This window comes from Macrobrachium nipponense, chromosome 24 (assembly GCF_015104395.2).
Source record: "Macrobrachium nipponense isolate FS-2020 chromosome 24, ASM1510439v2, whole genome shotgun sequence".
Taxonomy (NCBI): domain Eukaryota; kingdom Metazoa; phylum Arthropoda; class Malacostraca; order Decapoda; family Palaemonidae; genus Macrobrachium; species Macrobrachium nipponense.
In genome coordinates this window covers 16,082,226-16,095,483 of record NC_061091.1, presented here as the reverse complement: position 1 = coordinate 16,095,483, position 13,258 = coordinate 16,082,226, and the positions used below count along the sequence as shown (strand labels likewise).

Sequence of the window (13,258 nt, the reverse complement as noted above, 5' to 3'; positions counted from 1 at the left end):
CCCCTTCATTAACTCGGCTTATTACAGCGAATTTTCTTCTTCTGTATGTTAGCGAGATGTTTTCCTTGTATTTTCCTCTTTCGCATGATGACATTCTTGCCGAAACAAAGATAAACAAACATAATGCAAGAGAATGTCAGAGGTGAAACTCGAAGATGTACTCTCTTTTTACAAGACAATTTAATAAATCATGATTATTATGAATTTCATAGTCCATTTTGGGTATTAAAAAACCAAAACTATGTTATTTATCATAAATGGAGATCTCTTTGCTCAAAGATACGAGCCTTGGGCATAGTGTGACGTGTGCTGTCAGGCAAGAAGGGGGCGTTACTAAGCAACCCTCCCCTCTCTCTTCACTAACTACGCGTATATTATGATATTCTGTAATAATGCTTGAGCGATTTTTCTTCGTCTGTATGTTAGCGAGATGTTTTCCTTGTCTTTTCCTCATTGGCATGATGAACTTCTTGCCGAAACATACATAAACATACGTGAAAGCAAGCGAAAGTCACGAGGTGAAACTCGAACGTGTAATCTACTTGATGTCTATGGTCGCACTGATTCATGGTTGAACCAGATACTCGCTTCTGCGTCTGCGAGCCACGAAATCTCTACAGATGCCATTTCTCACAATTTCTTTGCCAATAATTATCAAAATTTACGATAACAGAAGAAATATTGCATTTTCTTGTACGGATGAATGTTTTAGGCTTATTGAGTTATGTTTACTAATTACCTTGTAACTACGAAAGTAAGAGGAATTTTGACGAAATATTTCGTATACGTATTCTCAATTGCCATATGAAGCTCCATGAATTTTTTCATGACTTTGCATTTTTCGCCCTATACCACTGTATATAGAGGTTCCGGCCGGCCCCCTTAATATTTGAACAAATTTTGCACAAAAATGTTCCTATCACATGAATGGGCCATAAATGACTATATGGCAACACACACTCCCCAGCTCAGGATAGTACAGGAAGATTAGTGTGACTTGAGATTTATGGGGGAATGTAGTACTAAGTATTTCTCCCTGTCCCAGTACATCTTGTATATATTTGCCCATAAATATACTTTGGGACTGGTGTCGGTTTTAGTTGAATAATCTTTTACAATAGTATGTCACCTGAAATTATAATTTTGCAAAGTACAAACAGATATTAGAAAGAACATTTATAACTCACTAAAAGGTACCAATCTCCCAATCCCAGTATATTTAGTAAATATTTTACCATAAATGTACTCAAGAACTGTTGTTTCTTTCAGTTCTTATGTTATACTATGGGAACTGTACAGTAACTAATTTTACAAAGTAAAATTTTAAAAATTATCAAAAAGGATATGTGTAACTTGCTAAAATTAGTGTATTTTTATGAGTGTCAGGGAAAAAGAGTTCCCGCACAGGGTTGGAAATATTCACTTTCAACTTCCCATTGTAAGTACAGAAAATTGAGAATTTTTCTTTTAATTTTAAGTTCATTTGCATATCTTCCTCTTTCCAGTGATTTTTTTTTCTTTTTTTCAAATTAGCCAACCTTAACCCTTAGTGGATGGGTAAAAAATCAATATGCAGCTCCTCAGGCCGGGTAAACTTTGAGGTCGGCAAAAAAAAAAAAAAAAAAAAAAAAAAAAAAAAAAAAAAAAAAAAAAAAAAAAAAAAAAAATCTATGGAAAGAGGAAGATATGCAAATTCACATGGTGAAAGAAAAAAATTATAAAAAATGTTCCCTACCAACTTATATGTTTTTCTAATAAATAATTTAATTTCATTTTGTAAAATTATAATTACAGATCACACAATATCAAAGCAGATAAGAAATAAAATCAGCAACAAGTTTTTAGTCTATTTGTTGAAAAATATTTACATTAACTTACCATGAATGAAGATTCAATAACTTTTTTTATTTGTACATGTTTTTTCTAGTATTTCTTTGCAAAATTACATTTACAACTGACATACTATGGTAAAAGACAAGAACAAAAACCAACACCAACCCTTTTGTATATTTGCAAATTTACAAAAAGACATCATACAAGACAGATGCAGTAGTACATTCTCTCTTGAAGTCAGAAGCAGAACTTAAGTCCAGAGACACCAGATTCATGATTTTTGCTGATGTAAAAGTTGCCATTAGTAAATTCATGGGCTATAAAAGTATTGACACCTCTTTCCCGCCCAATTCTTTCCAAATCGATGGCGCTTAATATTGTTTCTTTACAGCATTAATCCATCCACCACCCCAAACCCGTTATTATTACTCTTGAGAAGCTATACGTCCATTAAGGGTTAAAATTTGCAATAACAGGTTTTGTTTGGAAAAAGGAGTGATTCATGTTGAGTAACAATATTACGTGCTATCGATTTGGGGGAATCAGGCAGAAAAGAGGTGCCACTACTTCTATAGACCATAAATTCAGTAATGGCAACTTTTCCACTGGCTAAAATCAACTGGGCAGCTCATGAGAGTTAGTTGGATTCTTGACTTCAAGGGAGGATGCAGTGCCTCTCTGTCTTACATGATGTCTTTTTATAAATTTGTTCATAAATATACCATGGAATTGATGTTGGTTTTAGTTCTTAGCTTGTATGATAGTTAGTAAGTTTCAAATGTAATTTTGCATAGAAAAGTGCAAAGAAATATTAGAAAAAACATGTATAAATCCAAAAAAGTTATTGCATGTTCATACTTGGTAAATTTACTTAAATATTTTACAACAAATATGTTCAGATTTTATTACTAATTTTATTTCTTATCAGTTTTGATTTGTGTGAGCTATATTATAATTTTACAAAATAAAATTTATTTAAAAGAAAAATCATGTATAACTAAAATTTACAATTGTCTTGTAAAAGAGGTCCCACAAGGGGATGTAAATAGTGATTTTCAACTTCTCATGGAAGGTAGGGAAAATTTTTCAGAATTCTTTTTCTTACACCATGTACATTAGCATATCTTCCTCTTTCCATTGATGCGTTTTTTTTCCGTTAAATTAGCTGACCTCAAAGTTTTGCTGGCCTGGAGTGCCACATATTGATTTATTACCCCGGCTCCTAATGATTGATGTATATTCAGCCCTTCCTGTAAGGGTTAATGCCCCTGTAACCATAAGGAAGCACAGCATATACTGATCTCTTCTGATTATGGTATATTACTTGGTATTATCAACAGATCTTGCTTACTTTGAAGGATCCACTATTAATATGAAAAGCTCTTTGAAGAGTTCATTCCTGGGACACAGACCAATATTCTTCACATATATTTTGGTTTAAAACATGATGAGGTTTCCATTTTCACTAAAATTTTCTCATTATTAGAAAAATAAAGACTAATTGGGATTGGGATTTATATTTTCAGATATGACTATTTGTGAATCTCAAGGACAGAAGTAGATTGTACTTAACAACTGTCTTATGGATTCCAAGTGTGGGGTGGTTCTTAGGAAAGGTCTTGGCTTTCTACTCATTTTGCCTTCTTATATAACTTGAAGGAAGAATTAAATTCTTGTAAAGCACTCGGTCCCATCAAGCGTGTTACGACACCACTTATGTTACACTAATTATGATGGTACCTAGTTAAGCATTTTTATTAGTTACTACAATTGACAAGAGTATTCAGGTATGACTAAGCCTTGGTCATGCAGTCAGAACAATCACTATGAGTATCTGATTAAAGGGGAATAGAGATGTATGCTACAGTCTCACACCAAACTGGGAAAGAAGCACTGTACAAAAAAGTAAATATAAACATAAGACAATATGGCATAAGTGTGAAAAGACAATCAGACAATATAGCATAAGTGCAAAAAGACAATCATTAAAATAAGCAGCTTAACAGAACTTGTATATGTGTGTATTGCATCAACAACTCTCACATGATTATAGGAAAAAAAACAATGAATGTTTAGGCAGTAAGAATATCTTAGTTTTACCAGACCACTGAGCTGGTCAACAGTTCTCCTAGGGCTGGCCCGTAGGATTAGATATTTTTACATGGCTAGGAACCAATTGGTCACCTAGCAATGGGACCTACAGCTTATTGTGGGATCTGAACCACATTATATCGAGAAATGAATTTCTATCACCAGAAATACATTCCTCCAATTCCACGTTGGCTGAGCGCAAAAACCACACATCCAACGAGGAACTATGAATGCTTAGCACCCGAGATGGTCACAATATATGTATGAAATGAGAGGTTTGATGACTGAAATGTATTAAATGAGCAAGCTGAGAAGAAAGGGAGTTGAGGACCCTGTTATGACAGTGGGAAGGTCTTAGAAGATGTAGAATTACAGATCACTCGACTATGAAGCGGGAGATGAGAGAAACAGAGACTGAGCAATTGCAGAAAGAATGAAAAAGTGAGACTGCTAGATTACTGGTAAATAAAAATGAACCATGTTACCACACTGCCATGCGAATTTGACAAGAATAAAAATCCACTAAGCATTCATTATATTATCTACAGTATCAATTCAATTCACCTTCCATTAAATCAAACTTGCTTACCGCATTATTCTGGTAAGTACGAACCATTAGCTGCAGCTGCTTCAGCATCCAATAAATCTTAATACTTACCAGACTATTCCATAAGTATAACCAGTTTTTTTTATACTACACATTACAATAACATCTGACAAGCTGAAGTGGCCTTGTATTATAGAAATCAATTAACAAATGTTAATAAACCGTACTTACAGGAGGATTAAACTGGGCACCAGATCCAAAAAAGGAGGGCGGAGGCATCTGTAAAAGAATCATTCTGGTAAAATAATGACTTTTTGATGGTCATGTAATTTTTTTATATTCTTGTAATAACAAATGGATGAAAGTATCAAATCAATATTTAAGATTAACAAGTAAAAAATGCGCACGTTTCTTTAGCACAATAAAGTTTTCTGTACAACTACCACAGTGTATAATCAAGGCCACCGAAGATAGATCTATCTTGGTGATCTCAGTATAATACTATATGAGCCATGGCCCATGAAACTTTAACAATTGGCCAGTGGTGGCCTTTCCTATATTATTGCTAGAAGCATGATTACGGCTAACTTTAATCTTAAATAAAATAAAAACCACTGACGCTAGCTGCATTATGGTATGTTTGATGATTGGAGGGTGGATGATCAACATATAAATTTGCTCTAGCCTCAGTGGTTTTTAGGATCTGAGGGCATTAGGAAGTCTGAAGGTCAACAAAGTGAGTTTACGTGCAACCCATACTTCATTATTATTTTATAAATTACTCTCCATGCCAGTGATATGGATATAAACTTTTATTTGTCTATAAACTGCTAGGATGCATACAGGAGTTTTCCTAAGTATGTAATTTGGATGGCTATAAAAATCTGCACTATTGGTATCATATTTTCCCCATTAAAGTTCCCCTTTTTTCAGTCTCAGCTGCAGTTCTATATATAATGTTGATAGTACCTATAAGTATCCACTATGGACTGTGTCAGCAATAAATTCCTAAAAATGCATCCTACACTGACAAACTTGTGTAATAATTATCCAAATTCTTAATTTCAGCAACATCACAACATGTGACAAATGATAAGAGTAATCTTCACATTTTTCTAGTTAATATATTTTTATTCTTTTTATTCAAGAATTCCCAGTACCTCCTCATGTAGAAACTAGATTTTTTTTTAAACTGTTATGAAAACTTATCACTCATACACAGTGAAATCTGGCATTGCAGACTTTGGGTACCTTCATTCTAAATATTTTCCATTTAAGTTTTGGTTAAAACCAAAAAGGGAAGGGTTCTGATCTTATGAACAACCATCTGTGCTCCTTTAGGCCTTTGCTATTAGGGTGGTTGCAAACTCCTTGATGGCCAACAATGAGAACGTACGGTGCCAAAGAAACAAGAAAATATTCTTTAGAGGAACAAATGTGACCAGTTAATGAGTTTCTGCACCAGAAACTTGTCATAGTGGAGACTGTGACTTTTGTTGGAAACATCATCATGAGAGAGGAACTTAGTGGCATCATTGTGCAACTGGCTGGTGTAGAGAGCAACATTATAGATATGTATGCAGGCCTGGTGGAAGCTGTAGTTCACCCAGCAGATGACATGAGGTAAGCAGAAGTCTTAGCATGATACATTTGATGGCTGGAGCTCTGAAAGTTCAGGACAACAGCTCCAGCTGTATAACTCTGAAGATTTTCTAATTAGCCTCCTTCCTGATCAATCCAAATGGAGGAAAGGTGTATATCTTTTGACTCTAGCATGGAAAAAATGCACCTCACTTCCAGGCTCCTTGTTCTGTCTAGGTTCAACAAAAAATACTGGCAGACTACAACTGAGGCTCACTGAAGATATGTCCCATCGTTGCTAGATTCTTGCAGACCTCCAGATGCAGTGGTCACCTGAATATAAAAACTGCTTCCTCCAGCTGAGATAGTCCATTAGTACTACACAGTACCCTCCTAGGACAAGCCTGGGTACTACGTCAACAAGACAAAACTTGGTGTCCAATCTTGTGCTGCTCTGATTCTTCAGGTAAGGTACATAGTTATTAAACTGTTTGTCATCATATCAACCACATTATCTTATACAAACTGAGCATATGCCTGGAAACTTAAGAAGATAAATTGTTATTCAGGAAATTGTGCTACCTCCTGTCCTGCAGATACAAAGTCCTGCTGCCTGGTAGTCTAGTAAGTGTACTTCCCAACTTGGTTTAGCATACATGAATAAAAATATCTTTGGGAAAATAGGAGCCAGCTGAACTTCAACCATAAGGTGCCTGGGATCTTCCAATCAGAGAATCTTCAGGACCATATCAAAAGTTGCAGCAGAGTAATTACCCATCTGTGAAGCAGCCAACCATACTCATATGTGCAGCTGCACAGAAAACATTTTGAAGGTACTGTGGGAATAAAAGAGTTCTCTAGAGACAAGATGCCAAATCGAGAATTTTCATGTGTTAGTCACAATTTCTGTCTTACTCCATAATCCCCTGGATAATTGACAACAATCTCCAGATCATTTCAACTGTTGGGTGAACTACAGCTTCCACCAAGATTTATCTACATCTACAATGCCACTCTCAACACCAACCACTTGCCTAGGGATGCCACAAGTTATCCATTCATGATGATGCATCCAACAGAAGCAGCAACCTACAGCAAGACAGGTTTCTGTTGCAAAAACTTGATAAAATGCTTATATATGATGATAGGCCACTATTCTCCTATCACTTTAGGTAAATACCTGACCTACACAACTCATGACTTTTTTTAAAACCAGTTTGTTCATCTCCAACCTTTTAACAATTTCTTTCTCCAGCCTATAACTGTTCTATGTCTAAATATACATAATAAAAATTGCTAAAGATAACCATACGAGATACTGTACATGTGAGGCTGGTAGGAAGGAGGGCAGAAAGAGATAAGATAACTACTGCATACTACTTCCGACCGGAGCAGGGGAAACTGTGTTCCCCACAGCTACCACCGGGAACTTAAGGTCCTCCAAAGACTTAAGATAATGGCGTTTAAATACTGTGGGGGATTTCCAGCCAGTGGACTTCTTCAGATCGTCGAAATTCATATGCTGGAAGAAATTAATTGATGTAGCCATAGCTCTAATGTCATGTACCCGTGGGAATAACTGTGGGTTGGCTTTCTTGATAAAATATAGAATTTGTTGTCTTATACCTTTCAGAGAGATGGTGCCACCTCCCTCTCTAATGAACAGAGGGCCTTCGGATTTCAGAGATGTTCTATGTAGGAAATCCTTTAATGTTTGCACAGGCCACAGAGATGGGTCCTGTGGAAGGGGGACAATTTTCCATGGAGCCCACCTGTCTAAAGGGTCCTCATTTTTGGCAAGAAACCTGCGATCTGGAGAAAGCAACACCTCCCCCGATGATAAAAATTCTATATGACCTGGGTCCCTAGATAAAGATGACAATTCTGAAATTCTAGCTCCTGAAGCTAGGCTGATTAGGAATAGAGTCTTCTTCAACAGAGATTGATAGTCACATACTGAGTTGTCAGTATCCGATGCCAACTTAAGGACATCTGAAGAAAAAATAAGCCTATCATATTTCCTTTTTATTTTTTGATTAAGAAATAACTTAATTTATTATTAAATTTTGTCATATTTGTTTTCTTTCAAAGTATGATTGATTTTTTAAATTTAATGTTACGATGTTCTTAGGTCTCACCCGACTAAAATAGTAATAACCTTTGTAAAAGTGCTTGCATTATGCTCGTTTACGATCAACAAGCCCATATGGTCGTTTGAGATCTCGGAACATCGTCTGTTGGTTAACGAAGGAAGTAAAGGCTGCCCCGTGGTTACTGATTTCTTTCAGTTGGAGAGTTGACCGGTCGGTGTGCACCAGGACAGTCAGAGAGTCAGTTGATGGGTGTACACTATTACTTCATCCTGATTCATTATCATTAATATAGCAAGCTAAAACCTTAGCGGCCGAGGATGGCTCATGGACTTGGACGTCAGAATGGCAGCAAGCTTAATAACACCTTTTTTCCGAGCTACGTATAGTCCATTCCACCACGGGACTTTGGAATCTCACTTCAGCGGATCGGGACTAATGAAGATGTGAGTACAATGAGTTAATGCAAGTTAAAGTACTGTCCGATCATTAGTTTAAAGTTTTTTCCGTATCAACTTTGATCTCCCATCACGCTCATTAAATAAATTAAAAGGACCTAAAGAATATTTAACATCAAATTTATCATTATTCATCAACTTAAATTTTATGAAGCTTAATAACCTATCTCATTATTCAGTGCTGTCCGATAACAAATTTTTGTATTTCTCTTTCATTTGTTTTTACGTAATTCATCAAATAGAAAGGGATGTCGAATAGTTATTTTTCTTCGACGTAATTTATACACGTGTAGTAGATTTTTTTCGACCATTTATAATTTCTAATTTGCTTTATATGTAAATAAATTCTGCATATAAAGTATTACTGACCCATAATCTTTATATCGATAATTTCTATCGTACTTATTTGTGTTGTCAGGTCCTTGTATTTCCTTTGATAATTAATGGACATCGGGAGGAGGAAGTTTGCTTCCCTCACTTTTGACGGGTTCCTTCTCAAGACGGAAGAGTGCAGTGACTCAACTCCTTTCACGTCATTCCTTCGGAATAACTACAGTTTTTTGCTATTTCATATATAGATAATGGTCATTATTACTAATAGTTAACTATCTTAATCATGTCTTGTTAATTGTTAATTAAATATAATTTGAAGCCTAAAATTGTTTATTTTACGATTGTTCCATACATTAATTTTATCAAAACATTGTTTAAGAACCATGACACTGCCATTGGCCGCTCCACAGGCCTAAGCCTGGCGCATGCCCTGGGGATTGAAGTAAAGTATGAATCTGATAAGTTAATGTCAAATCCGAATTGGAAAATCTTTTTCAAGGCTGATTTTGTTGTGGTTATTGTACTAGCTGCCAAACCTTGTTCAAATAAATACCTGAAAAAGGTGATAGCTAGGTTTGAGGTCATGGTATGAACATTGGACTCGTTTAGGAAGACAGCCAGTTTCTTAACTGCCGAATCATATTGGCGAAGTGTTGACTTTCGCTTATCTGATTCCAAGAACAGGATGTTCTGTGGATCTATGTCTGCACCCCGCTGCGCAGCGAACTTCATGAAGTCCATAAAGTTAGGGTTTTGTGAAGACCTGAGGAATCAAACACAGTCTTCGTTTGCACTTGCTGGGACAGCCTGGGGTTCGGAAGCCGATGAGGACGTAGACCCAATTCTAGGATAAGAGGAAACCAATTGCTCTTCGGCCAGTTGGGGGCTATGAGAGCCACCTGGCCCGTAAACGACCTCAACTTGTGCTGAACCTTCAAAAGAAGGTTCACTGGAGGAAACAGATATACCTTCTCCCATTGGTTCCAAACTGTAGCCAGCGCGTCCGTGGTGTAAGCCAGAGGGTCCAGGTTGGGGGCCACATAACAGGGAAGCTTGTGATTCGATTCTGTCGCAAACAGATCCACCTGGAGCCCTGGTACTAGGTGACACACCCACCTGAACGACTTCTTGTCCAGAGACCACTCTGACTCCAGTGGGACTGAGTGTGAAAGCACATCGACTACCACATTCTGAATCCCTGCTAGGTGAGTGGCCGATAGATGCCAGCTGTTCTTGGTTGCGAGAGAGAAGATGGCTATCATCACGTGGTTCAAATGACTTGATTTTGAGCCTCCCCTGTTTATGCAGTGCACCACTACTGCACTGTCGAGCACCAGCTTCATATGTGATTTCTTGGCTGGGCGAATTTTCCTTAGGGTGAGGAACACTGCTATAGCTTCCAGGACATTTATATGAAGCTGTTGGAATTGAGGGGACCAAGTTCCTTGTACCTTCTTGTATTGTGAGTATCCTCCCCAACCTGTTAGTGATGCATCTGTGTGAATCACTAGGGCTGGTGGGGGAAACTGTAGCGGGATCTTCTTTGCTAAATTCGCCTCCGCCCAGGGGCGGAGACGTTTGTGCAGAATTGCCGGGATTGGGGCCAGCCTGTCCCGGAACGCTGCGTTTGCCCTGGAGCGCCAAACTCGATTGATGTCCTTGAGTTTGGCTTTCAAGAATACGTCCGTCACTGAAGCAAATTGTAGAGAACCCAAGATCCTTTCTTGGATTCTCCGGGACGTCTGTTTGCACTTCAGAAACTGCCTGGTTGCCTTGGCTATCTCTTTCCTCTTCGCCGGAGGGATCGAAAGAGTATGTGAGTCCAAGTCCCACTGGATGCCCAGCCACTGAAACCGGGACTCCGGAGTCAGGCGGGACTTCCCTCTGTTTATCTTGAATCCTAGATGTTCGAGGAAACAGATCACCTTGTTCGTAGCCTTGATGCAGTCTTCAATGCTTGCCGCCCAAACAAGCCAATCGTCCAGATAAGCTACCACCATGATACCCTGTGACCTCAGTTTCTGCACTACCGTTTTCGCCAGCTTTGAACCCCCAACGATGACGAAAGTGGTACAGCCTCCCTCCTACCTGCGAGACCTCATTGGGTTGCTGATGGACGTGTTCCACAGCCCCCTCTTGCAGCTCTGGCATGACCGGTTGCTCTGCTTCCGGCTCATTGACGAAAGGAACCTCTAGCCCTGCCGCCCCTACTGAACCTATTGAACGCCTGAAATGCCTGGATTTCATAGGTCGGATTAAAAGCAGGGGAGACAGTGAAAGAGGCCAAAGGTTGCTGCTGTTGAGGTTGCATCAGCAGAACGAACTGCTGCTGGGGCTGGGGCTTAGAGGTGGAAGGTTGTGGCACTGGGACCACCTGGACCAACGCCTGATGCTGAGGAGCCTGGAAAGGCTGGAATTTCCTAGGCTTCTTCTTGGGCTTGGAACCCGAGGAGGAAGACTCCGACTTCCTTCTATAGACTATGCCCCAACGAACTTTTATGCTCTGGTTCAGGCGTGCAGCCTCGTGTTGCACTTCATTAACAACAGAGGTCGGAAAGAGATCTGCACCCCAAATGGACGAAGCCAGGAGCTTATTTGGCTCATGCCTAGTTGTTTATTTGGCTAGGACATGCTTCCTGCAGTTTCTCCTAGCCACAGCAAAGTCATAAAGGTCGCATTGCATGCTAAAAAGTAACGACTTCACAATAACCTTAAACAGCGGTTCTTGTGCATACTCAAGAGCCACTGTTTCTGTCATTACCAAGGAGTTAAGAGACCTAGCAAGCCGTGTCCTAGCGTCGAACTCCATTTGAATCAAAACATCAGAGCGCCTAGGTAGACGTTCACTAAATAGAGTGATTGCACAATCCAGTTTAAGCTTCCCCACCGAGAAGGTTGCCGGCAGGTCTACTCACAGGTCATCACCACCCGGAAGCAATAATGATGTAGGGTCGGTCTCCCTGAGTTGCGGCATAGGCTCATCTCTTGTTACCGCCTGAAGGGTGAGTTCCGCCACTTCAGTCGTGAACGGTAACGGGTTCTCCTCATCCGTGGTAAACATTGTGAACGGACTCTTAAAGGCCGTGACCTTGGTATTTGCACAGTTCCACTCATCCAGGCTGCGAACCCACGCCTGTTGGGCTTGGTCCTGGGAAAGGATGACTGTTTCCTTCGGGACCTTGTCCTCCCTGACTAAGGCAGACTCCGTAAGGCGGACGTAGCCGATGAAAGGGGCCTGTAACCCTGGAGGGTAGAACTCGAAGTCCTCAAGCCTTCGAGTTCCGCAGCCCTCGATCGTCAACATTCCGTTTACAAAAGGAGCGTAGTTCGCCACCCTCCAAGGATTACTCGGATGGAAAGGAGGGAGAGTGGAACATCTGGCATAACCTGACCTGGTGCTAACTGACTGGGATGCACCATACCTGACACACCCTGCTGAAGCCCTGCCATTAGGGACTCCTGGGTACCTAACCTTTTTAGAACATCTTCAAACCTTGAAGTAACTGTGTTCACTAAGTTGCCTAAATTCCCGACCTGTTGCAATATATTCGTGGTGAACATATCCGGGTCAAAGGAGGAGGACTCCGCCTTCTCCTTTAGTACCTTATGAGGTAACTGGCCCTTGGAGGTTGATGGTATGGGACCTGAAGGGGAAGGGTAAGACTTCCCCTTCCGAGACTTTGGCTTCAAGGACTTTGTTAGGGACTTCTGTCTGGGTTTGTCTGCTCCGGGATGTTGAGCCAGAGCTTTCTGACTTAGGCTATCATTCTGAATTAGGCTATCATATGATCTTTTGGGAGTAGATTTTGCTTTTTGCAGTAGTTTAGAGGGAAGCTTACCTTTTACTTTCGGAATCGCCGAAAGGGATTTCGACCTAGAAGGAGGTAATCCCCCGGAGAAACCTTGAAAGGAATTAGAAGAAGAAGGAGAATAAGTTTCAGAAGCGCTCAAGGAAAGACCCGGAGCACTTAAAAGACTAGCCTCATTAACACTCTTACCATAGCCCATGGCTAATGTCATGGGCTCTTGCTCCATATCCGGAGCAGGCACTTCCTCCATCAATTCCTGCGGCGAAGCCTCCTCTGACTGCTGAGCTACTGCATCTTGAATAGAGGCTATGATAGGGGCTGCAATCTTGGGGTCCACGTACCCGTGCTCTTTCCTGCCGGAAAGATTAAGGTAGCCATTTCTTGCGAAAGGATATATGGCCTTGCTTTCCCAACGTTGCGCCCAAAGCCACCCACCCATATCTTAAGGGTGGAGAGAGCAGCATCTCGAACAGACTGCGAGGCCTGTAAGAGAAGAATATTGTTAACCTTGAACTT

The 13,258-nt window shown here is 39.8% G+C and overlaps 1 protein-coding gene across 1 annotated transcript in view; it reads right to left on the bottom strand.

Moving 5' to 3' along the window:
• The window catches only part of LOC135205471 (survival motor neuron protein 1-like), a gene marked incomplete in the record, with an annotated part of 172,391 nt that overhangs the window by 1,407 nt on the left and 157,726 nt on the right, over positions 1 to 13,258 (bottom strand). The window contains 1 exon segment of the mRNA XM_064236160.1: positions 4,703 to 4,750. Coding sequence (XP_064092230.1) covers positions 4,703 to 4,750 — 48 coding nt within the window.